This window comes from Squalius cephalus, assembly GCF_949319135.1.
Source record: "Squalius cephalus genome assembly, chromosome: 23".
Taxonomy (NCBI): domain Eukaryota; kingdom Metazoa; phylum Chordata; class Actinopteri; order Cypriniformes; family Leuciscidae; genus Squalius; species Squalius cephalus.
This window is the reverse complement of record NC_137144.1, coordinates 6736318-6763775: the sequence shown is the minus strand read 5'-3', so window position 1 is coordinate 6763775 and position 27458 is coordinate 6736318. Positions and strand designations below refer to the sequence as shown.

Here is a 27458-nt window from a genome sequence, read left to right as displayed (position 1 = left end):
GTATTAAAACTAAACAGCACTTTTTAAATGTTGTACGAACATCCTTGTTTCAACATGACCTTTGACCTGGGCTCACCTGATGTCAATTTCCGTAACAAACAGCAACCAGCCTCCTGTATCGGCTCAGAGTCGAGCCACATCTCCATAGCCTGACACGCTAGGCTGTAGCATTTCACGGTTTTGGACATCAGAATCTCAACATTGCTGGCTAGATCCAAGAAAGAGAAGCTTATTTAGGATTGTTAATAATGATAATCCTAGTCATTGATCATAAAGCATTGAGTGAGCAGTGTGTTTTACCCGGAGCAGCCAGTGGTACGAGGACCCTGAGCACTTGAAGAACCACATTCTCACTGTCCATGAACCGGCTCAGAGCATTCAAAACCACCTCATGGTCCTTCTTCTCAACGAACTCCACCAGATGATCCTCAGAAACTGACAACCAAGCAGCTCACTTTAACAATTCAATCAGTTATTAAATTGTTAACAATAATAGTCAAGTCACCTTCATTTATATAGCGCTTTTAACAATATAGATTGTTTCCAAGCAGCTTTACAGTGATAATATGAAATCAAAGTGACAGAGATTGTTTTGGCTTTACAGCAGCTCTAGAATAAAGTTATTGTCCAGCTAAAGTTAGCTTTGATTGATTCACTTGCGTTGCAAAGATCATTAGTTATTAACTTAGGGGCCGCTAACACGACACCGTTCCAACAGAAAACTTTTAATGTGTTAATGACAACGCAAACTTTGAAATAGATTCCAAGGTGCACGTTTTTTGAAAAACGTGCAATCTGTGAAAACGCTGATGGCGTGCACATGCATATCATGCGTTTAGTCTATAGGTGTGCGCGTTTGAATATATATGTGCGCAGGAGCATAGACTTTCTTTACAATAAATTTGATAGCGTCCTATTCATTTTTTTTTATACAGAAATTCTGTGAATTCAGACATTTTAATTGTTCAGGATTCTGTGTTGTGTTATTTAATATCAAAAACTTTGACAATCAAAAGAATGCATAAAACTTTAACAATATAATTGTATCAAATGTAATCAAACTAATTTTGAACGATTCCTTTCATTTATGGCAAAAATGTCTTGCACAACAAAGGCAACATATTGTGAGATTTTCTTTAAAAATTATTTTATATAAACTGTATTATATTGTAATTATTACTTTGAGAAGTACATTCTGCTGTCCAACAGTAATACATGTCCGTTCTAACTTTTATTTTGGCGGGCTGTAGTGAAGACCTTTGGATTTCTGTGTGTATCTGATGATAGTTTTATCAAATAAAGTGGTGAAACGTTTGTGAACTCCAGCTCTGGAGAAGAAGTCCATGTCGAATCACGTTATATATTCGGACGGAAGATGCTGAAAACGAGTGCCACATGTGCTTCAGTACATGTAATAGAAATATAAATTGCGCCGCTCATTCACACAGAGAAATGCAGCCTTTTGAGCTTTAATATTCAAATACAAGTGTATAGCCCAACTTTTGATTTATTCAATTTAATTAAGTTTGTTCAATTTAGCCAAATTATGTGACATTGCACATTATACATTAAATTCCATTTCTGCCTGGACTCTTTGCGGATGGGGAAATCATAGTGTCTTATATTACTATTGCTTATCCTCAGAGGGATTTGTACCGGATCACAGTTACCTGTCTGCAGCAGTAGTTGTAAAGCAGCACATCCCTGGAGCTGAACCTCTTCTCTGTCACTGAAAGACCTCATGGCCTCCAGAACCAAGAAAAACACATCCACTTCCTCCTCATCCAGAACCTGCCTCACGATCTCACCTGACCCACAAACAAGCAACACATCCATCAGGACCACATTTGACCCACAAACACCAAGTATTTCTTTAATTTCCGGAGCGGAGTGCGAAAATGCGGCAAAATGGTGGTGTACCTCAAGTGAAATGAAACATGCTAATCTAACCATCATCATAAATACGTTTGTGTAAGGGGAATGTGGCTATTTCATAATAATAAACAAGAAGAACTCCATGTATGATATATTTTCCTGATATCCATAGTTATAATGTACTGTCATTACTGATTTAATTATGTCATTCATTCATTCATTCATGAAATATGTTATTGCCCAATCCTGTTCCTGGAGATCTGCCTACGTGAGCCGTGTTTCCACCGCAGGAACTTTACCCAGAAACTAGGGACTTTGGGATGGTACTTGGTGGCTGAATCCGAAATCGCCCCCCTATACCCTCGAATAGGGCGTTATTTGAGGGGACAGCCATCTGTAGTGGTGTCCGAAACCATAGTGGACGTTATTGAGTGCACTTATTCAATCCCACAATGCACCGCAATTACGAGTGTAAGTAAGTAAGTAAGTAAGTAAATTTTATTTATATAGCACGTTTAAACATAGCAGAGCTATCCAAAGTGCTGAACAAAGTAAAAACAAATAGAATAAAACATAGAAACAACCAAACAACACAGACAGAAACAGCATCAGGAGATAATTAAAATGCCAGGGAATAAAAATAGGTTTTCAATTTACATTTAAAAATAGCAATAGAAGGTGCAAGGCGGATGTCCAGAGGCAATTGGTTCCATAGACGTGGGGCGGCAACAGCAAAGGCTCTATCTCCCTTAGATTTTAGACAGGATCGAGGGATAGATAAAAGAGCTCTGTCTGAAGATCTTAAAGATCTAGTGTGTGCAAGAGGAGTAAGAAGATCTCTAATATATAGGGGAGCTTGATCATTAAGAGCTTTAAAAACAAACAACAGAATTTTAAACTGAATTCTAAAATGGATCGGGAGCCAATGAAGCGAAGCTAAAATTGGGGTGACATGATCGTATTTCTTTGTCCCGGTCAACAGCCTTGCAGCTGCATTTTGGACCATCTGGAGCCGAGCAAGTGATGACTGAGGAAGACCCAAGTACAAAGAATTACAGTAATCCAGGCGAGAAGTAATAAAAGCATGAATAACCTTCTCCAAATCGTAGAATGACAAAAATGATTTTAGTTTGGATAGTACAACCGATGTACGCTCAACGGCTGTCTCGTTTTCATTCACTCCTTCAAGTGAACAGTAGTGGACTAACGTAGGGAATAGTTAATGAGGAAAAACATTTTCCCCTCAGAAAGTCCCTACTCATAGTACTTTATCAAAGTTCAGGGACTTTCGGGGGTGGGACTTGAGCACTGAACATGCTGATTGGTTGAGTTCACGCAGCATTTTATTTCAACCATCATTTTTAAAAGTCTGTTGCAATGCGTGCAGTAAGTGTTCTTTACTATTCGAATCAACAACCGGACATATTTCCCTAATCTTCACAGTACTTTAGACCACGATGGAAACAACAGACAGCAACAGGTCTCGGGGGGGGGGGGGACAAATTGTTCTGAGTAATTTCGGTGGAAACAAACACGGCTATGGAGAGTTCAGATCTAACCCTGGTCTAACACACTGTAATTATCAAGTGCTTCTTATCTAGCTGGTTTAGTTGTGTTTTATCAGGGTTGTCTCTAAACATTGCAGGAGAGTAGATGTCCAGGAACCGGTTTGGGCACACTTGCAGTGCAGTGTTTCCTTGTTGTAATGTTGTGATTCATATGGGAGCTGGGTGGTTTGGTTAACATTTTTTAAAAGAATATTTTGAAATCCTTATGGAGATGAAATAAATGCGAAAAATACGTCAGGAACCAATATTCTAAAATGGTTGTATAAACAGCATGATGGAAAAGCAACCTGAAGTCTTACCTGACTTAAGTAGCAGAGCCAGAGCTCTCAGGCCCACCATCATCATCTTGGCGTCATTATGATACACTGAAAGCACCTTAAGAATCTGCCTATGAACAAACATGCAAATACTCATGGATAGCAGCAATGAATTTATGAATGTATTCATTAAAAACCGGTTTGAGTATCTTAGACATCATGACATGTTACAACCCAGGATCAGTTTAAACTGTTTACTGTTGTAAGGCTGGGCTTTCAAAACGTCTTGCAGCTTCAAAATCTTTAACTTGTATGCTTGATCCAATAACAACCAAACTATTAAAAAAGTGATAGCTATACTTGTTCAGCCAGTGTTAAATGTTTTTACCCATTCCTTCTCTAGAGGACATATTCCAAATTCCATTCAAACTGTCAGCTATCCGTTTCAGCCAATCACGTTCAGAAGAATAGCCTGGATTAGATCCTACCTGTAAGATCGCTTTTTTAAAAGTGCCTTTAAAAGTTGTCTTTTTTTTCTGTTTTTGTTAAACAATCAGTTCAGTACAAAAAAAAAGGATTAGAACATAGCCTACAATTTGCAATAACATATAATAATATGATATGCCACAAGGTTCGGTCTTGAGCCCTTTGTTGTTTTTCTTCTACATGCTCTGTTCAGTTTTCCCACATTCTTCGAAATATCTTCCTTTGTGTTCAGCAGAACAAAGAAAGTTATACAGGTTTGGAACAACCTGAGGGTGATTAAATGATGACAGAATTTAAATTTTTGGGTAAACTTTCCCTTTAAGGCACTTTCTTTGTAAAGCTCTTCTAGAACAATATGTACTGTGTAAAGTACTATAGAAATAAACTGAACTAAATTGATGCACAATTATTTTATACCAATGCATATATCCTCCAAGTCAATTACTTTTAATCTTAACCAGCAGAACAAAGGAATTCTCTTTTACTTTTGTACTTTCAGTTTTATAGAATGATACAGAGAGTGGCTTATTAAATGAAGGCAATGATAATTATGCTTTAAACCACTGAAAGTTGCTTCAATTACGTAGTCTATGTAAACAGGAATGTATGGCCATATAAGCTCATAGAAATTACTCAGGCTTACTTGTGCACCCCTATAAACTCATAGTCCACTGGGTTGGTCAGACTATCCAGAGTGGTTGGACAAATCTCCATCAGACGACACAGCAGAGACCAGCCAACCTGCAGTATGATCAAAGCAGTAAATCACTCTTTTTCTGGATCCTAAATCACCTTTCTTAGTCAATAAAGCTGAAATTAAATTTTCACCAAAAAAGAAGTTACAAGTAACATTAAAAATATATATAATTTTTTTTTTTTTCATTTACTTATCCTTATGTCCTTCTAAACCCACATGACTTCATTCAGAATGTCAGTCCAAATCCGAATTTTGTGCTAATTCGATTGGAATCCGATCATATTTAGCAAAAAAAAAAAAAAAGTTTAATCACATGAAATTCATTTGTGGTTTGAAATCACATGTGACTTTCAGCATGTTTCTTATAACAACGTCTGATATTTACGTTTTACATGGTGTGAGGAAGTTATAAAACACGCAAAATATGATTACAGCAATCAGACTAAAATGGATTTCAAGAAATGCGATTTTAAAAGGGAGACATGATTTGGATTTGGACTGACAGTGTGAACGTAGACTTTGAGAGGTCATTGTAATATTGTAGAGTTTCAGAACTCAAAACTTCCCCCGTTGGTCCAAAAACATATTTTATTTGAACCAAGCTCCGAAAACAACTCGTTTTGGATTTTGTTACATTATGATGTAATAGTGCGTCGAAAGATGCCTCTGCAGAATCAGATCAACGTTTACTTCTACATCATCATGTCTTTGGCCCCACCCACTGGTGCGTTAGTGAGATGAGAAGGAGAGAAGAGAGATAAAGGATCACTGGACTACAAATAACTTTACCTTCCAAAGGAATGTGGTTATCTATTTTCAACTGTGTGAATGTCTCAGTTGAACATTATTTGTTTGTTCGGTGCATTTCACTGTGAATTATTTTGTCAATCAGTCGCAATTTCGGCGCAGGCTTTGCAAACAGATATGAAAATATGGATTCAATAGTAATGCGACAACATGTAAATAACCGTGTTTATTCTAATGCCATGATCTGTGATCAGTGATTTCTGATATGTAATGATTCATGTACAGTCAGATATTCTTTGTCTCAAAATCGCTTATTGCTGTTTAGTAAATCAAGCCAGTGACTAAATGGTCAACTTCACAATGTTTCTCTTAGTAGCATGAAAATTATATGTTATTTAAATTGTGATTAAATAATATACAGAAAGCGATTAAAGAACCATCCTTTTATAATCACTGGAGCTGTCAATCACACAGCGCGAGTTTACCAGTGACTGAGTTCTGGACTTTCACAAAACTCCCATTATAATCAATGACGCTGTCTACACTGGACAACGAAACTCTTGTACAACGTATTTTAACTGTTAATTATGATGAAAGCATTCATGAGAGTGCAGAAATCGCAAGATCACAGCATTCATGCGCTCAATATGTCTGTCATCGGCTACGATGCTTCATATAGATCTAAATAAAATGCTAATCTGGACTTTTCACGATTAGTTAATCTCGATAGCTGTAATAGTAAAAACGTAGTAAAAGATTTAGAGAGCTCCACATGTAATACTTATTTCAAATGCAAAGATGTTAACCAATCACAGCAGTGGGTGTTTACACTGAAGTCTCACAGCAGACACACCCCTTCAAACAGAGTAGGAAAAATCCCTTTTATTTCTAAATTATGACAGTTTTTATGTAAAAATCATACTAACACTAGAAGTGCACCTCAGGAAACATTATAAAATAAAAAAGCAGTTTACAAAAAAGCAGTTGACCCCTTTACATTTTCAAGCTTGAAAGTCTCACTCGCTATTCACTTTCATTATGGAAAAGAGCAGCGTGAACATTCTTATCAATATCTCCTTTTGTGTTCCACAGTAAAATAAAAGTCATATGGTTTAGAATAACATGAGTGAACGCAGTGCTCGAAGTGGGCCAGTACGGACTTGTTTGAGGCCCTTGTTTGTACTCAGCCACCCATCAGTCTGCAGCGGCACAGCGTCAGAAGCAGAGGGCAAGGTGTGTGTTTATTGATATTTTCATGATATCTGCATCTGCAGTTCTTTGTTTACATCATGTAATGTTGGAGACAGTTTCTCATGAGTCCACTGTAAAGTATGCACTGCATTCACCCCTCATCACAAATTGTTTTCCTCAAGCGAAAATGGAACGTAAATTATTTTCATTTGAAAGTATTCTTTACGTGGCTTTAGATTAACCTCATGCAATGATTAAAGATAATATCACACTGAAAAAATGATTTGTTGGTTGAACTTAAAGTAGCCTAACCTGTTTGCCTTAAAAAAAAAAAAAGTTCATTTAAACTAAAACTTTTAGTAGATACAAAATTATATTATGTGAACAATGTTTGTGAACCTAAGCTGATTTGACTTTTTTTTTTTTTTTTTAAGTTCAAATCAAGAAAATATTGTTTACAGTGCAGACAGCTCTGATTTACACTAGGCTACTTATCAGAGTAAATGACAGAAACATCATATAGTTATTTTGTTCTACTAAATATGACCCAGCAGTTGATTGTGACATTTATAGCCTTAGAGTTAAGGGATTTGAGGTTTTTGGTGTCACTTTGAATTATAGAATTGGCAAATTGATAGATTCACCAAAGATATAGATTCCACTATATCTTATCACTATATTAATCCAAGCACTGGGTTAAATATTAAGCATTTGCCAGGAAATTGGTGCAGCCAAAAAAAAGATGACTACCTTCTGAACTTTGCTGTTGAGATGCGATGACAGCACCAGCATCAGAGGCACATGGACGTTTTGATCCGCAAACAGCTCAACTGCAGGACAAAAGAAGAACACAAATCTAAAAATAAATGTCCCTTTGGAAAAAGCCCAGAGAGGGGGGTCTGAAAGTTTGCATTGCTCTCAGTCTAGCTATATATTAAGACTAGTTGAAAGCATCAGAAATGTTAACAAAGCACAGGCTACAGATTTCCAGTTTCGGTGGTCAAGAACTCACCACAGTGATCTGTATGGGACAGGAACAGCAGGTCCTGTATGATCTGGACCATGGTGCCCAGCTGTTTCCCCTCTTGAAGATTCAACCTCACCAGCAGCTTCTTCAGTCTGATCCCCAACTCCTCTTTATCAGCCATGATCTTCTGCTATCTGACATCAAACTGAGCTTTAAAGCCCCTTCTGATCCTCACTGACCATGTGGACACCGCGTTGCTCCTGCAGACCATCATCTGTTTCACAGCGCACACGCTCTTCTGACATATTTATGCAAATCACAACACGAGTTATGCTACTGTAAAGACTGATATGACTAATCTTTAGTTCCCGATTTCATTCTCGGTTTGGTAAAGAAGAGATCCTGGTCATGTTAGCAGCTGTGGTCCTCCTCGCGCTGCGTTATGAATCATATGACTGCAAGAATTCACAAACTTCCTGTTCGAGCACAACAGAGTGAAAGCAAGAAAACCCGAGTCCCTTATTAAAGCGAATGGCACCCAGAAAAGCGTCTTGCTGGTAGGTTACAGAGGGAGAAGGCAAATATACGGATTTGAAGTTATTTCACATGCATATAACCTGTATTTTTTCATTTTTTAGCACGTTAGCTATTGCTACAGTATGTGTAGTGTGCATAGGACGTGGTACGTTCATGTTTTATGAATCAATATTTTAAGATTATGAATAAAGATACTACAAATCTTTAATGGAATGCTAAAACATGCGTATCAACGTAAATATGTATTTCGCGACTTTTTAATTTCGATGTATTTTTGTAGTATAAACACAGCAAAATATCGTGTTTACGAAGTGAAACCTTTTTACATGCACGCTAAATCGCAATTTCGACTCGAGTTTCTTTTCTATTATAATCGGAGTTTGTTTAAAGTCCACTTAATTTTAGCGAATCGGTTCGTTCAAAGAGTTCGCCATGGCGAACAGATTCCTAAAATGATTCAGTGATTCATTTGAGTCCGATTTAGTAGTCCGCTATGCTAGTGCCAAAGTAGCAAAATAAATAAACACTGTAGTCCATCACTAGATGTTAGGCTATATTGTGCCAACGGGCAAATGCTAGCCTACTATTGAGTCATTCGCAAACGATAATACGAATCGGTTCGACTGAATTATTACATAGAACCGATTCAAAAGAACAATTTGGTCGCTAATTACTGTTAAAGTGTATTGTTGAATATTCATAGTCTTTTCCACAACATCAGATTGATTTCGCTGTACAGTGCATATGTTGAAGAATGCTATGCAAGAATTTTAGCATAGGCCTTAAGCCAAGTAACCAATATTTAATTAGCAAATTTATGTTTAACTGTGGTTTGAGGTGTGTGCAATGTCAACGTGTGCATTCTGGGTTGGGCTAGGCAATGGCTTTTGTTGATCATGTCATGTGATGATCTCAAGGTGTTTTCTTTGTCATAGGAGTCAATGTGCGTACGGTAATGTCTAGAGAATGGAGGAGCTGACAGGAGACAGGAGAGTTGAGGACGAAAGGAGTTTGATAAAAACGCCATCTAATGTCCAAACCAACTACCAAGAAAATGACGTGTCCACATCCACAGATCAGATCCAGCACGCCACCCCATGTTTCGTGTACACCCTGGCTTTCTTCTCGGCTCTGGGTGGATTCTTGTTTGGCTATGACACAGGAGTGGTGTCTGGAGCCATGCTTCTGCTGAAGAGAGAGATGAACCTGAGCTCTCTGTGGCAGGAGCTGCTGGTCTCCATCACTGTTGGCGCTGCGGCTCTTTCCGCTCTGGCTGGAGGGTTTCTCAACGGGCTTTTCGGCCGAAGAATCTGCATTCTGCTCGCTAGCTTCATCTTCACTGCTGGAGGAATCATCCTGAGTGTCGCACACAGCAAAGAGGTTCTTCTGTGTGGAAGGCTCACAGTTGGCTTTGGCATAGGTAATTCATTCTGTAGCCTTACTGCAGTATATGGGAAGCTATGTGAATTCAGTTTGTGTGCCTTTTCCTTCTTTCACGTCTTCTGTGTTTTTAGGAATTGCATCCATGACTGTGCCCGTGTACATCGCTGAGGTGTCCCCTTCTCATCTCCGAGGTCAGCTGGTCACCATTAACACTCTCTTTATCACTGGTGGGCAGTTCGTAGCCAGCGTGGTGGACGGGGTCTTTAGCTACCTGCCCCATGATGGCTGGAGGTGGGTTCAAATGGAAGCTTTACCTCTTAAATCTTTTTCTATATAAAAAAAACAACAATCATTTTTTTTATATATATTTTATTGTGCTACAACAGGTATATTTTTTCTACCATCAGCTCAGAATTATCTACTTTGAGTGGCAAAAATGCTCCAACACAATACGATTCGTAAAAAGAGCTCAGTAGTTTTCTATTATTTATTATTATTTATAATTTATTTTAAATAAAATATATGTAATTAATATTATATAACAAAATATTCAAAAATGAATTTAAAGTGGCTCATGCCTATACATATTTCATTTTTATTTCATTTTTAGTCATTTCAGTATACTTAAACTTATTTTATATCATTTAGTTGCCAAGTCAACATATTAAATTTAATAACAGTTTTTTAAAGCTTAAAGGTACACTGTGTAGTTTTATTTTACACAAAGTATTTTATTAGCTAAAATCAATGTCTTTATTCATAAATATGTCCTCATTGGTGTAAAATTACCTCTGTCAATGATTTGACTTATCCTCGTAAGCGAAGAATTTCTTATCTTTATTTACATTGGACGGGTAAGTCCAAGGAGACTTCCATGTCGTTCCGCCATTTTGAAAAACAATAATAACAGAGAGGGACAAAAAGCATTAGCCTACCTCAACGTGTTTCCACAACGCGTTTTCGTTCAGAGCCAGCGTCAAGTGACTGAAACCAGCTGAAACGGACAAGGAGATCAGTGAGAGGCGCTTGTCACTGCCCTGGCAAATTTGAAAGACTGCACTGCACGGTACTTCTTAATGCAGGATCATACTTATGCCGAGCCACAGGAGAACAAAAACAAAAGCAAATTTTTTTCAACAAAAAATAGAATTTAAAAGGAAACGTGACTGGCGAATTCAAAAAACGAGGGTAAATATCGGGATAGGTTTTCCCAGGTGGAAAGAGCTAATGAAGGAGAAAGACTTTGAAAGGGAAGTTGCCTGCTTTCTTCTCGACAGGTAAGTCAATGTTACAGTCTAAATTACAAGCTTTTTTCATTGCTTGGTTGTGTAATTCATTATATAGGCAGCATAACAGTAGAACATGTATAGTTAAACTCGATGAAGTGCTATTGGAAGACATGTTGTCATAGCTTCTTGGTACATAACAGTTACCGTAGTTGCAACACGCATTTGAGAAAGAGAGGCGCTAGAGAGCACTATTCGTTTGAATGCAAAAATACAATTTCACCACTAGATGGGAGAAATTCCTACACAGTGTACCTTTAATAATTATATTCTATTTTATTCCAGCTTTATTTAATTGAACAAAAAAACATTTTTAATTGTTTTAGTTAACAATAATAAACATATTCGGTTACTAACGTAACCTTGGTTCCTTGAGAGTAAGGGAACGAGTGTTGCATCTAGCTTGACGCTATGGGAAAACTCCTTTTCTCGAGAATATTGAAGCCTTTATTTTAAAACGCAGTGCAGCTGCACAGCGAGCATAGAGCAGAGTGTCTAGCTTTGCGCGTCAGAGGCCGCCCCAAGGGGCGTGGTTTATGACTATATAAGCCTGGCCAGCTCGCCATGGAATCAGATTGAATCTCCTTCAGCGACCTTCACATCGTTGACTTCTCCAAAGATCTCGCGTCGAAGTGCATCTTGGAGTGGAACGAGTGACCTGCCAGCTAAGCAAAGTGAGAGGACCGGCACCGGCTCCCTGAATTCGCCGTTAACCTGCAGCTATCCGGCGAGAGAAGCCGCCGCGACACCTGCTAAAGAGCAAATTTTCTGAGAGTGTTGTTTCAAATGCCTCTCACCGACTGTGCCACGTGCGGAGCCCCTCTGCACGACGGAGACAGTCACAGCGAGTGCGCCCCGTGCCTGGACCTCGCCCACTCAAGAGCTGCACTCAACCAGAGTGCATTTCCCATAGTGCCTAGTAGGGCTGCACGATATTGGAAAAAAAATTACATTGCGATATTTTTTTCCCAACGATATATATTGCGATATTGCGAGCCATCAATCCAGGCTAAAGTCAATAATTACCATTCCATGATATTAATAATTTCACTAATAAGCAAGCTTCATTACAAGTGACAAAAAGGCCACTTAATATTTTATTCCAAAATTAGAACATATTTCTGTCAGAATTCGGTGAACATTCTACGCCATCCAACGTGGCGACGCTCTTAACAGTTTGTTGCTCATTAGGCTATAATTCCTCAAAATAAGTAAAAAAATATATATTATTCTCTCTCTCTCTCTCTCTCTCTCTCTCTCTCTCTCTCTCTCTCTCTCTCTCTCTCTCTCTCTCTCTCTCTCTCTCTCTCTCTTTCTCTCGTATGTTTTCAGTGCTGATGCAGTGACGCGTTCATGTAAACGGCACCTAAAAGCTGTCACAAAGAACCAGCAAAAGTAATGATTATGAATATGTAAAATATTACAATGAGACATTTTAATTGTATATTAATAAACAAGTGTTTTCTGTAAAGATGAAGTTGACAATACTGACTCGCGATCTTCGCAGTAGTGATCGCGCAGGAGAGAAATGCACTTTTCATACGGATTACATAGTTGTATTTTGTTTTGAATGGTTCTGTTTAAAAGTAGAGATTTCTGTAGATAATAGATATATTTCTTTTTTTTTTTTTTTCTTTTTTTTTTAAGCTGTGTGAGGCGAGTAGGCTACCTTATACGCTGAGTTTCGGTTCATGGATGATAGCAAGCTCCAGTTCAGGCGCTGACGCCTCCGTGTCGTGATTATGTCTGCTATATTTACTTTTTATTTATTAAATCCAGGAAATTGGATAATGAAACACTGATTAAAATTAAGATACAATTAATACAAGATGAAATTCGCTTTAAAGAAAGGCTTTGTGCTTTCTGTTTGAGGTCTCTGTGAAAGTTTTAAAGCAGTCTTTTAGTGCCGCTTTCATAACGGTCGCGTCCGTAATGGAGAACTGTCACGTAACATTGTTTTTTCCTCATAAATGTGAACACGAAAAATAAAAGACTTTTTTAAAAAGACAACCATCCACAACTTTATAACACTCCAGCAAAGTACCTCTTTTTGGTCAACATCCTCCTTTTTGTAGACGAAATAGTCCCAAATAGCTGATTTTGACTTCATTTTTATTTATTTTTGTGGCGGATTCTCTTCGTCGCCCATTTTTAATGTTGGCTGTGAGCGCGGTGAGCTGCGGCACAGCGAAACAATCACTGTGCAGGCACGCGGAAAGTAAGTCACCACAGCAAAAAGCCATACAACAAACTCGTGTTTACTGTGTGCTACCCTGGTGCTACCGTTCTCTTAATACATTATGGGTGCTTCTACCCTTCACATCGCATGTTCCGGCGATGTGACTATCACTCATTCGCACATCGCGATGTCGATGTTAAAACAGAATATCGTTCAGCCCTAGTGCCTAGCTAGGCGCAACACCCGTTCTCTTACTCTCAGGGAAACTGAGTGACCAGACTTATTGCCAAAACACCTTACCAACTGCATAGCAGCACCCTGAAATATAAATGATGCGCAGCTTGTCAGTGCAGCAAGGCTCTGTGATCAGTAGTAAACGCTGCTTCATCTGAAAGCATGTTTGAGTCGCTTATAACATGCATTTGAAAAAGCAACGCGTCAAACATCTTTCCAAACATGAAAAGCATTTATGAACCTCTTGTCCAACAAAAGACAACAGGTTTTTACTCCAAACTCACTTCATAACGTCAGTTGAGTGTTTGAAAACATCCTTCTGTGAGCCAATGTGGCTTCTTACACAGAATAAGGCACACAACATATTATTTCATAGTATTCTATACAGCCGTGTTATTCAAATGGTGGACCAGGGCAGGATTCCATCCGGACCGCGGGACATTTTACAGTTTCCACAGTTTACAGTTAGCAGCGTGTCAAAACAACGGAGCGGTTCACACCACAAGCACTCATGGTTGTTTATTGTAATGATCTTTTGGAGCTATATCTACAATATTTTCACCTAGAGCCAAAAGTGCATCATTCAAGCCCTTTCCGCTCCGTGTGCTTTGCTTCTCTCGCTAAAAACATAAAGCGTCATAGCTGCAGATGCATTTCATAATAAACAATGTTAGAATTTGGAAAATGATTTAGAGATGGCAAAGGAAGACAAAACAACTTTGAAATGACTTTTTGTCCTCATGTTATGAGTTTTGATTTTGATTATTAGATTATGTACATTGTTTTTATTAGTTTATTGCTTTGAGCAAAATCTAAAACCATAACCATACCATTTCCATAACATTTCTTAAAAGGTAAACCCTGCACCCCCATTATGTATCTCAGTCCCAAGGCCTTCAATGTGCTATACACAAAGGTGTCTAAATGTAAAATAAAAAAACAGCCTGTTAAAACATCTGATCTAACCTCTTTGATTACTATTTTGAGTGTTTAGGATTTTTTTCTTTTATACAAAGTGCTACGGCTGCCTCGATGGAAATGGAAACTGTTATACAGTGATAATGGCTATGTCGATTAGCATTGAAGTATAAATATATTTTATTATCATGAAAATACCCAAGAAGACTTGAAGAACTCAGATAAACCACATATTGTCATAGTGATGCGTTTAATATTCATGTTTAATCAATCAAAGCGTTTCAATCTTCTGTTTATTGAGCTACAGTGCTTCAGACATTCTCTAGGAAAAGTAGCGTAGAGTTAAAAATGAGAATGTGAGATTAAAAACGAGGTGCAAAAGGACTTGTTGTAATGATTTTTGAATGATTTTTGTGTTTATGTATAGATATATGTTGGGTTTGTCTGTTGTTCCCGCCGCCCTGCAGTTCTCGGGATTCCTCTTCCTCCCCGAGAGTCCTCGCTGGCTCCTGCAGAACGGAGAGACCCAGAAGGCTCGGCTGGTGCTCAGTCAGATCCGCGGAGGAGTAAATGTGGAGGACGAGTATGAGAGCATACGGAGCAGCATTGAGGAGGAGAGGAATGATTCTTCTGGTGAGATCATGATGACATCGCATGATGAACCTTCACAGAAAACCTGGAAAATATCTTATATTAAATTGTGTTTTTCAGGCCATGGCTCACAAGCCATAGTGATAGCAGATTTGTCAGTGAATCATTCTTTTGAAGTGAATTTTGAGTAAATAATTTAAAATTTATATTCATTTAACACACACTTATACATGACTGGTCAAAAGTTTGGATTTGTAATGTTTTTGAAAGAAGTCTCTTCTGCTCACCAAGGCTGCATTTATTTGATCAAAAATACAGTAAAACAAAAATATTGTTAACTATTATTACAATTTTCTATATTTTAAAATTTAATTTATTCTTGTGATCAAAGCTTAATATTCAGAATTATTACTCCAGTCTTTAGTCTCCTTGATCCTTCAGAAAGCAATATAATTTGCTGCTAAATTATTAATAATGATTGTTATTATTATCAAATCAATGTTGAAAATACTTTTTAATATTCTTGTGGAAACCGTGATTTTTTTTTTTTTTCAGGATTCTTTTATGAATAGAATGTTCAAAATCAGCATTTATTTGAGATGGAAATGTTTTGTAACATTATAAATGTCTTTACTGTCACTTTTGATCAGTTTAATGTGTCCATGTTGAATATTTAGTTTTTTATATGTTTATCTTACTTTTGAATGGTAGTGTTTCACAGTTCCACAAAAATATTAAGCAGCACAACTGCAAGAAATGTTTCTTGAGTGGCAAATCTTCATATTATAATGATTTGTGAAGGATCATGTGACACTGAAGACTGGAGTAATGATGCTGAAAATTCAGCTTTGATCACAGGAATAAATAACATTTTAACATATCTTCAAATTAAACCTTTTTTTTTTTTTTAATTGTTATATTTCACAATGTTTCTGTTTTTACTGTATTTTGGATCGAATAAATGCAGCCTTAGTGAGCAGAAGAGACTTCTTTCAAAAACATTAATAAATCTGAATTATTCCAAACTTTTAGAATCCAGTGAATTGATTAATCCTAAGTGACATGAAGTTCACTAATTAGTCTGAAAGCCTCATTAGTGAATCAAAATTACTTTTTTAAAAACCTAATCAAGTAATCACAAATTACTAGATTTTAATTTGTGTAAACTCTGACAATTGTGTAGAACGATGATACCATTTGATTGACTGATGTCCTGATTGATTCTTGATGATGATGTAGGTGGTCCAGTGTTGTGGCGAATCCTAACATACGCTCCGACACGTCGAGCGCTCATCGTGGGATGTGGCCTACAGATGTTCCAGCAGCTCTCGGGAATCAACACCGTCATGTAGGTGACGAGTCACATGACTTCATCAGAGTCCATATGACTCCCTGTAATAAGACTATATTCCAGAATTGAATAATTTACTGCATACTACACAGTTTACACGGTGTACTTAATTTTTTTAAGTAGAGTTGTTGTTCTCAAGGCGTGTTCACATTAGCAGATTTTGCCGGCAAAAAGGGTCCATTGTCAATAGTGAAGTGATGCATTACTTTCAAACCAGGCAGCTTTCAGTTGGTATGATAGAGAAAATATGCATACTGTTCACATTATACATACTGCATACTGCGGAAAAGTACTAGTGTGATAACATGCTATTTTGAAGATAATGAGCTCCGTGAAGTCCGCTTATGTAACAGTGTATTTGAAGGGAATGAGATGATGTGGTTGGATGCTGCAGGTACTACAGTGCCACCATTATTCAGATGTCTGGCGTGCAGGACGATCACATGGCCATCTGGCTGGCGGCCGCCACAGCCTTCACCAACTTCATGTTTACTCTGGTGGGCGTTTGGCTCGTGGAGAGGGTGGGCCGCAGGAAGCTGACTCTAGGAAGCATACTAGGTGAGGATTCAGAAGCACAGACATGGGTTCTTACCATAGACTGTAACAAAGATGGGCGACTCGTCTCCACTTCCCTGAAAACTCGAACATATACGTCAGCGTGATAAGAACTACCTAAAATGACAGAAACCATCTTCATTTCTTCCAAATGTTTTTAAGTATGTAGTAATGATTGTTGGCTGTGAATTCCTCAGGTACCGCTGTAAGTCTGATGGTTCTCGCTGCTGGTTTTCTGCTCTCGGCTCAGGCCTCTCCACCCGTGACCTTTCACCCTAGTGACACCTCCCTCCACAACTCCACATGCGTTCATTATGGGTGAGTTTTACATATTAGTAGACTAGATTGACCTAAGGATTGTACCTGGATTAGGACTATGTCCACAAATTAGAAAAAAATAAAGACAAATGAAATGAATATACCATACAATATGTTTGAAGATTACTGCTGAATATTCAGATATATACAAATATCTGCTTATATAATCAAATTCACAAATATTACACCATTTTAACATTATTAAAAATACATACTGAGAGACTGAAACGATCTTTGTCACTTGCTTTTTGTTCACACTGAGTTCACAGTTAAAGGGATAGTTGTCATCATTTACTCACCCTCATGTCCTTCCACATGTTCATCTTGATTTTTAATGAAATCTGAGAGCTTTCTGTCCCTCCATTGACAGCTACGCAAATGACACTTTGACGCAACAAAAAGTTTATAAGAGATCGTAAAAATAATCCATATGAATTGAGCGGTTTAGTCCAAATTTTCTGGAGAGACACGATCGCTTTATATGATGAACAGATTTAATTTAGGCTTTTATTCACATATAAACATTCATCAACTCACGGTTATGATAAACAGAAGCTCAAGCATGTTTGATTGACGTGCGAGAACCAATGAGGTTCATTCTCGTGTTACGCATCATGTTTGAGCATCAGCAAGAACCAATGAGGTTTCTTCTCGCACGTCAGGCAGGTTCGGTTGAGCCTCTGTTTATGTTTTCACTGATCAATGTTTATGTGAATAAAAGCCTAAATTAAATCTGTTCATCATATAAAGCAATCAAGTGTCTTCAGAAAATTCAGACTAAACCGCTCAATTATATGGATTAGATTTATGATCTCTTTACGCACTTTTTGAAGCATCAAAGTGGTAGTTGCGTAGCTGTCAATGGAGGGACAGAAAGCTCTCAGATTTCATTAAAATATCTTCATTTGTGTTCTGAAGATGAACAAAAGTCTTACGGGTTTGGAACGACACGAGGGTGAGTAATTAATGACAGAATTTTCATTTTGAGGTGAACTATACCTTTAAGTTTATTTTCAAGATCTCGGGTGAATTATGTCGCTTTCAGTATGACTATAAAAGTCGCGCAAAATTATATTCAAACTCACATTAAATTCTTTTAACATTAAATAAAGTACGTAATCAGTATTTGTATGTTGTTCTAGCCATGATGTCTCCGAAAATGGAAACCGTTTCTAAAATAGAATCCCCTGGTGTTCTTTGTTAGGACAAACACTCTGATTAACATGGAAAAGAGAACTTTTATTGTGTCGCCGGGTTGCTTCTGGTTAGGACACTGTGCAAGAGACTCATGTTATCAACAATACTCTGGCACTGTCTCATTCCAACTGTATAACAGCAACTTCTCTGATTTGTAAAGCTCTCTTCGGGATTATGGGTAGTGTAGTTCTTCAGCTGGAATTACACTATTATTCAGTTTTGTAAAAATGTTGGTCACACTTGTGTGCTTCTACTGAACTTAAAGGGATGAAAATTCTATCATCATTTACAAAGTCATACACTTTTGAAATAAAATGAGGGTAAGTAAATGATGACTTTTTATTTTGGTGTGCACTATGCCTTTAGCTTATGGTAGATGTATTTTGAACGATTTATATGTAATTGTTTATTATGTGGATTTTAAGAGTTCAGTAAATTGAAATTTCCTTTCAGAATTCTGTAAAACTCTGAATCTTGAATGTTCTACTTGACATTTAAATGAAGTTTGTTTCTGTGAAGGTTCTGTGAATCCTGCATGCTGGATCCTGCGTGTGGTTTCTGCTACGGTGTGAACGGCACATCAGTGGTGGAGTCCTCATGTGTGCCTGTGTCTGCGGCCAACACTGAGACCTCTGCAGCCGGCAGGTGAAACCTCTCTTCAATCCCTGCCTTTGGGAAAAAGTAGTGCACTTTCCACTTAATTGTACCGAATGTGCACTTGATCAAAACTGTACATGCAAATAATATAATAGTAATGAAATAGAAGGCCAATTAAGTGTATTTACTTTCCCTATACACTTAAAGAAAAATTAACGTGTACTTTGTTATAATGTCAAACTAAAAGTCATTTTAAATAATTGTTTAATAATCTTTCGTCAAGAAAGATTGAAGTGCACTTTTTTAATGTGTTGAGTAACATAAAAGCACATGTAAAGTGCTTGATTATCATTTTAACTGTAGTGTGCTATTTAATATTACATTTTAATACAGTTAATATATTTTAAATGTACTAAATTGTATCTTCGTCTTTACAAATGTGTAGTTATAAATATATTTAAATGCATGACATACAAGTTTCAATAGAAATTACATTAATGTATATTAAAGTTTACCATAGGCTAAATTCTTGTCAGTACATTCAGCAGTATTTTCAAAAAAGTAATTATGAAATTACATAAAAGTATGTACATAAGTGGGTCAAAAAGCACTCTTTAGTTCAACTAATTGCATTTAATATAAATTTAAACTATAACACATTTCCGTTCAATTATAAAGAACATGCAATTAAGTTTCCGATAACATTACATTCAGTTCACACTTAAGTATAACCTTTTAAAGTATATTATTTCCATAGTACTCCTTTTTTAAAAGTATACTAAAGTGAACTTCATTTTCATGAGGGTGCATATGATTTATTAAAAAGAACAACCGAAATGTTGAATTTCACAACTCTACTTACTGAAATGAACAGTATTATATTGTAGTTTGATTAAGTGTTGTCTTGTTCATGTTTTATGGAGGTGTTCCAATGGCACACAGGAGAGCGCAGGATTGTTCTGGGCCTATAACTACTGCCCAACGTCTTATTCCTGGATTGTTCTGCTGGGTCTGGTGCTGTATCTGGCCTTCTTTGCCCCAGGTGAGACTTCTCTCAGTTCAGCTGGAGTTTAAAGTAACTGTTAATGAAGTTCGAGGCGTCTGTAGGCACTGCACTGATGTCAGATTGTGTGTGTGTGTGTGAGCAGGAATGGGTCCGATGCCCTGGACGGTGAACTCTGAGATCTACCCGCTGTGGGCTCGCAGTACAGGGAACGCCTGCTCTGCCGGGGTCAACTGGATCTGCAACGTCCTTGTGTCTCTGACATTTCTCCATGTGGCCCAGTACCTCACATACTATGGTACAACACACGACACACACACACAAGACACTGAACACAACATGAATAATAAAAATCTAATGACAATGCTGATCTTAGCTTGATGACGTGATCACGTTCACTAGGAGCCTCTGAATGTCCAATCTAGACAAAAGGAGGACCAGATTAACTTTCTCACCGGAGGAACCTTTTCATAGTTCCTAGAACTATTGGTGGAAGTACCCGCATTTTGGCATGTTTGCATCGCAGGAACTAGGAACTATTTTAGTTCTAGGAACTCCTTTTGGAAGAACTAATTCAGCTCCTACTTCAGAGTCAGTCTAAGCCAGCGCTATAGGAACTACAGTGACGTTAGTGTACGCTGGTTGGCCGAACGCACACGAAACACCAGCACCATTTTGAAAAAAGCTGTGTAAACACACAGATTATAGTCTATATATTTACTCCACAAACTAACTCTACGAAAATGGAAAACAGAGACAGATGAACATCTTAACCTTTACGCTGAGGAGAAAATCCAACGCAACCTTGGGGAGAACAAGCCAAACATGATTATGTATTTCTGCTCAGCAACACTGGACATCAGAATATTGCCATATGGTTGCTAGGGGGTTGCTATGCAGTTACTAGGTTGTTCTAAGACATTGTGATGTAGTTTCTCAGGCATTCTGGGTGGTTGCCAGGGCATTGCTAGGGTCGCTAAAGGTAAAGCATGTTGTCATGCTGTTGCTGAGTTGATCTATATGGTTGCTTGGGTGCTCTTGGTGGTTGCTAGGACATTGTGTTGCGGTTGCTATTCTATGTGTATGCCAGGGCATTGCCAAATTTGCTTAGATCTTCTGAGTGTCTTTGTGCATCAAGTCAAGTCAAGTCATCTTCATTTATATAGCGCTTTTAACAATGTCGATTGTTTCAAAGCAGCTTTACAGAGATAAACGTATAATTTAAGGTAAGATTGTTTTGGCTTTATAGCGGTTCTTTAATAAAGTTATTTTCCAGCTAAAGTTAGTTTTGATTGATTCACTTCCGTCGCAACGATCATTTGTTATTAAATTAGGGGCCGCCAAGAAGACACCATTCTCTTTACACAGACTTTTAAACGCGAACCTGTGAGAAACGCTGATGGCGTTCACATGCGCATTAAGAATTGGTTCTATAGTTATGTGAATATATCAATAACATCATGCAGTTGCTAGGTTGTTCTGGGTAGTTGCTATGCAGTCAATTGGGTGCACGGGTGGTTTCTAAAGTAGTGTTTGGTGGGTTGCTAGGATGGTTCTGGCTGGGTGGTTGCTAAGGTGTTCTGAGTGTTTGTAAGCATGTTGTTATGCACTTTGCTAGGTTGTTGTATGTGATTGATGGGGTGTTCAGGTGGTTTCTTGTGTGTTACAATGCGGTTGCTGGAGTATTCTAGCTGGGTTGTTGCTAAGGTGTTCTGACTGTTTAAGGTATGTTGCTATGCTGTTTTTAAATTGTTCTTGGTAGTTATAATAGTGCATTGTTGTCAGGTTTGGTTTTGGGTTTTGAATCACGTTTAGGTTTTCATGTCTTTTATTGTGTTATTGTCATAGTTCCTAGTTTTGTCATGTTCCTGGTTATGTCATGTGCTTCCTTTGCTCTGTGTTATGTTGTTATTGGTTTATTCTCTGTTTGGTTTGGTCATTGGCTCAGTGTTTAATTACTCTCAGAAGATATTGCTAAATTACAGCAACACCTCCCCCTTTTCCTTTCAGACGAGGCTCATGTTTATAACAGTGATCTTGTGGGGTGGACTCATTTAAAGTCATGTAATCGTTTGGTTTTAGCCAGGTTTCTGTCAACACAGCACATCTAGATTATAGTCTGTAATCATATCATTAACAATGAGTGCTTTTGAAGTAAGGGATCGAATATTCAGCAACCCAAGCTTTAGCATTTGCTCATCTGTATTATCTCTATTTTTTTATTTGTTGAAAATTGATAAAAGTTTTACCCTTAAATGGGTTTGGGTGTTTTTTGTATTTCCTATTTCGGGGAACAGACACAGTCTCTATATGATGATATCTTGGTGAAAGAGTCTCTATGTGATGGGATTTATCTGACCTCAGTGACGCCACAATTTAACAATGTACACAAACAACTAATGTGGTTAATAGTTGTATGTAGACTATTGTTGAAATGTGAAAATGTGAAAATGATCTTAGTTTTCCTCTTGAATGTTTCTTTTGTCCAGGTGCGTTCTTCCTGTACTCCAGTCTGGCTGTGCTGGGCTTCGTGTTCGTGCTGGGCTGTTTGCCGGAGACCAAGGGTCTGCGCTTGGAGGAGATCGAGTCTCGGTTCGGTGGGCGACTCTGCAGCTGTGGAGCCAGCGGGAGTCAGGGCGTTCACTACACCAGGGTAACGGGAGGAAACTACCACTCTGACGGAGACGTCACGGATGATGAATAGATTCTGCTCTGTCTTTCCTGATGAGATGATTCATGGTGTGTGGGATGCTGTGGTTCTCATTCCAGAGATTCAACAGTCTAGTTGACTGAACTGATTCAGTTCAAATACATTGATTCTCCCTAAACATTGTAGATTTTATCAAGATGTTATCTGATATTTCTCTGGTGGTTGTATTTGCACATGTACAGATTGGCAGTGTTAGGGTTTTGTTTACTTAAGTTATGCGTCATGCGCAGCAGGACTGACTGGATTGATGATAACAGGAAGTGATTGTTATACAAATCAGCGCTCTGGAGTGCGAGCCATGTGCATATACTAATACATGATTAAACTATTGGGAGTTTGTTCTTTTCACTGCTGAACATTCCTCTTCTTGAAATTCTAATTCTAAACTTTGAATTCATATTGTACACAAAAATGAACACACACGGTCTGAACCCCATATTTAAAGGAATAATTCACCCAAAAATGAAAATTCTGTCCCACTCGTGTCATTCCAATTTTTCTTTTTTTTAAAGAATTAAATATATTTGTTTCCATACAGTGACAGTTTATAGTGACAATGAGCTCCAACAAAACACACTATAAAAGCACCATAAAACAAACATGAATTATATGTATAATATGTATACAATGTATATATAAACATTTGTATAAAAAAATATGATTTAAAATTAAATAAAAATAACAGCAAACTGGAAATAAATGATGGCAGATTTTTCATGTTGGCTGAATTGTGGACGTGGTTCAGGATGCGGGCAGGTTGTGGTGGTGGTGGTGAACAATGAGTTTGTACACTTGAGGCCAGATTTACTAACAGCTTGCACCAGAACCCCTTTTTTGGCGTTAAAAAAACGAAAGACACGCAGTGAAAAATTAGCACTGGATGTGATTTTTGCAGCTGATCTTATTGCATATGCATTTGTTGGATTTTCCTATTTCAGACGCAAAATTTATGGGAGGAGAATATTTCAATGAGTCATGCAAGGTGATTTACTAAGGGTTGAGCTAGTCAATTTACCGGCGTTTGCGCCATTATTTACCGCCCCAAAAAAGCATGTCTTAAACCTTTGATGCTGCTTGGTCATTTTTGACCCAAAACATTTTACGTTTTTTTTTTGTTGTTGTTGTTTAATTTTTTACTTCTTTGAAATGGTACGAAACTTGGTAATGGTTTTGCACTTGCTGTGTGAACACACACACACAAACATCATAGACATGATTCGAAAAGGTTAAATGGTCCTGAAAAAAATATTCACGCTTGGATTGTTCGTGGACAAAAATGAACGCATTGGAAATCAATAGGAGATGAATTTCATCTAGTGGAAGCGTTTGGTACTGCAGCCAAACAAACTCTTACTAAAAGCTAATTCTTTGAGATATCAGCCTCAAATTTGAAAAACAACTTGTTTAGATTTATGGCTTTGATTTTCTCACCGTTTTAGAGTGAAACGTGTTTTGGAATATATCTATTTCATATAATAACTTTTTTTATATGGAGGGGGGGGAATTGCACGCTCATGCTAATTTGCCCTGTTCAGTAAATCTGGCCCTTGGTGTCAGTATGACATTGTAGACTGCAGTTGAATGAAGCTGGCAGTGTTTGCTGTTCCAGCCCCGACTGGAGTTTGGAGCGTTGCATTATTCCACTCTGGAACCAGAGGGCAGAATTTCCTACATATCTGTGAGTATCAGTACAAACGTTTTTCCACACTCCAAATAATATTACATACAATATTGTTATGCATTAAATACCACATTTTTACTTATTATTATTATTATTATTATTATTAACTGGGGAACAAGTAAAAAGAAAAAGGTTCAGTGGTGATTAGAAGATGTTAGTAGAGCTTCAATCTGTGAATCAACTGTTGTTGTTTGATCACTGTTTCTCTGCTGCAGTTGCAGTAATGATGCCGTTGCATGTGGACTTGAAGATTCATTGGAAATAATCAAACTGTTGTGTCATATTTCATTTCTGATGCAGATTTTGTACTTATTTAGGAGTTTTGATATGTGTCTTTCTGTGCACACGTCATTTTTGTTACATGCATCAAATTATATGAGCTTGTTGTTACTTCTGATTCTGGTGTTCTCGATCACAGAACATCTCAATAGTTTAGACGCGATCTAATGTGTAGATTAAGTTCCTGATGTGACTCTATGAAGATCAAATTGCTGCTGAAAACTGCAATCCTGTATTTGTTCATTTTCATGAATAAATCCATTTTTAAGGTGGTCAAGTTAGTCTGTAACTCAGCAGGTCTCGGCTCCGTCGGGCTGAAACCTGTTCAGTCATGTCCCGCTCTGACCCTCTGTGACCATCTTTGACCCGCTCTGACCCGCTCTGACCCTCTCTCACCCGCTCTGACCCGCTCTGACCTGCTCTGGCCCCTGTTCCCCTCATTTAGCCCGGTGCAGGACACTGATCCACAGCCCTCTGTTTCACTGACTTACAAACAAAATACTGTGTGAACATCAAATCTGGTGGTATATTCACACCTCTGGACCACAGGGAAATTTACTTAATATAACATAGTATAATATACACTAATATATCTGTGAAAATGATTCTTCATGCTCCCTCTCAACCATTGTTCCACAGTTTGAGTCTGATGAATCTTGACATATGAATCTGGAATATGAACATGATGTGTCTTCCTACATGGTTGTTTAAGAAATGAAAAGCTACACACTCCATCAGTCAGGGTTAGAAGAAATAAGATACTAGAAATAATAATCACTGCAATAATGATCCAGTCATTGACTCTTAAAGATTTGCCTATTTGAATCTGTTTTCTTGTTCTTCTTTGGTCATTCAGTGTATATTCTGTAATGTGAATCCCACTGTAAGATTTGAGTAAAGTGTTGATTGTCAGGAGATCAAAGTGAATTGAGCGGTTTTATTTTCTGTATCATTTTACATGAGGTTTGCGATTTTTGCAAATATGGGATTTAGGATTGAATTTGAGATTATAAAATGTGAATTTGTATTTTCTAGCTATAAACATAAAAAATTGAAGAATGTATGTTTAAGATTCATTTGAATTAAATAATACAACACATTTTGACATAAATTATTTCATGTTCATTCATTTTTTACAATTCCTTTTTTTTTTTAGTTGTTTAAAATGACCATACTGGACTAATTTTATGTTTATATTCACATTTATGCATTTAGCAGAGGCTTTTATCCAAAGCTATTACAAATGAGGAACAAAAGCAATAATCATAATATACAATGGCAGGTTTATTAAACAATAGATTAAGAGTATGTTTACACGACAATGATGAAAAACAGAAATTTTTTTCTTTGCGTTCCTCGTGTACAGACGACAACAATTAGGTGGTAGTTTAAATAGTTCTGAATTTGATTTATTTTAAACGAATATTGAACATTTGAAATTTAACAAATTGAAATGTTTTTATGGCTGAATTTTATAGACATGTATTTTCAAACAGCTTGTTTTTTTGTTCTGAATTCTTATACTGCAAATATTCACTTTAAAAAAATACAGATTCAAGTTTTCAATATGAAGAAATTCGGAACTTCAAATTCAGTTTTCTAAAATTCCATCTCAAAAATTCAAACTCAAAAATTCAGATCTTGATGTATGTATAATATATATATATATATATAATGTATATTTTTATTTGTGTACATTCAAAATGACTACAATGACTTTCATGCCATTGAAAAATAAATAAAACAACATGATGCGCTGCTTTAGCGCGTCTCGGTCTCTTTAGATCTTTCTGGCGCTCACCAAAAATGAACCAAAATACAGCGAATAGCCTTCTTGGCGCGCCTACTTTTGAAAGTCAACATTTAGATTATTTAACGTTAAATGCATTATATATGTCTGAGTCACTTTGGAATAAATCACAGCGTGTTTCATGATAAAACTTGACTTAGCCTATACAGTCCGGAAAATAGGCTATAGTTATAGCAAATTCAGACCAACTGCTGGTCTACACAGAGAAAAAGCCCTTTCTAGGCTCTTCTGTTGTACCGAGCCATTCGTTAGTCTAGTTGTTTTATGAGAAAATGAAATGTAGCCTATAGTTGCAATACACGCGTTAAGTTTTGTAAGCTCCGTGCAACTGCTGCAGCGGACTATTATTACTAGAATATTAGAAATCTAATACTCAAGCTGTTTTCTCATTTTTCTACTCTTAATATTAAATAAAAAACCACTGACCGAAAGATACACGGATTCTCTTGAACCACCACCGCGTTTGCGGCAGAAAACTAGCCAAAATGCTCTGTTCGACTTATCTGAGATCCTTTACTCTTCCCTGTGGATGACCTGTGACCTTCTGTAAGATCTGAATTTTTGAGTTTGAATTTTTGAGATTGAATTTTAGAAAACTGAATTTGAAGTTCCGAATTTCTTCATCTTGAAAACTTGAATCTGTATTTTTTTAAACTGAATATTTGCAGTATAAGAATTCAGAACAAAAAAACAAGCTGTTTGAAAATACATGTCTATAAAATTCAGCCATAAAAACATTTCAATTTGTTAAATTTCAAATGTTCAATATTCGTTTAAAATCAAATTCAGAACTATTTAAACTACCACCTAAAATTCAATTTTGTTAGATTACACTTGCAAATAATTCAAATTTACACAATTCAAATTCAAATCATTTTGTCATAATATAAGCTCCATAGAACACAGGGATCCGTGAAAACGATTAAAAAACGCTGTATTATTCATGCCAGGCCAGTAGTTGGCGATGCCACTCACCTATAGACTTTCACAAATTCAGTTTTTTTTTTTTTACACGGAAACTATAATGATCTTTTCAAAAAC

At 37.2% G+C, this 27458-nt stretch overlaps 2 protein-coding genes across 2 annotated transcripts in view; one reads left to right on the top strand and one right to left on the bottom strand.

Moving 5' to 3' along the window:
- lrrk2 (leucine-rich repeat kinase 2) overlaps positions 1 to 8255 on the bottom strand; it is an 82365-nt gene extending 74110 nt beyond the window's left edge. Inside the window, exons 1-7 of the mRNA XM_079860177.1 lie at positions 7834 to 8255; positions 7572 to 7651; positions 4830 to 4927; positions 3743 to 3831; positions 1671 to 1808; positions 301 to 435; positions 77 to 208 (exon numbers count right to left, since the gene is read on the bottom strand). Coding sequence (XP_079716303.1) covers positions 77 to 208; positions 301 to 435; positions 1671 to 1808; positions 3743 to 3831; positions 4830 to 4927; positions 7572 to 7651; positions 7834 to 7969 — 808 coding nt within the window. The 5' untranslated portion in view covers positions 7970 to 8255. The remainder of the gene's footprint in view (positions 1 to 76; positions 209 to 300; positions 436 to 1670; positions 1809 to 3742; positions 3832 to 4829; positions 4928 to 7571; positions 7652 to 7833) is intronic.
- Positions 8208 to 25715, top strand: slc2a13b (solute carrier family 2 member 13b). The gene is made up of 13 exons (XM_079860178.1): positions 8208 to 8345; positions 9261 to 9745; positions 9840 to 9999; positions 14753 to 14958; positions 16156 to 16264; positions 16662 to 16825; positions 17020 to 17140; positions 18857 to 18982; positions 19858 to 19976; positions 20083 to 20235; positions 22427 to 22590; positions 24257 to 24325; positions 24544 to 25715. The coding sequence occupies exons 2-13, from the start codon at positions 9292 to 9294 to the stop codon at positions 24550 to 24552; spliced, it is 1854 nt and encodes a 617-aa protein (XP_079716304.1). The 5' UTR covers positions 8208 to 8345; positions 9261 to 9291; the 3' UTR covers positions 24553 to 25715.
- The last annotated feature ends 1743 nt before the right edge of the window (positions 25716 to 27458 follow it).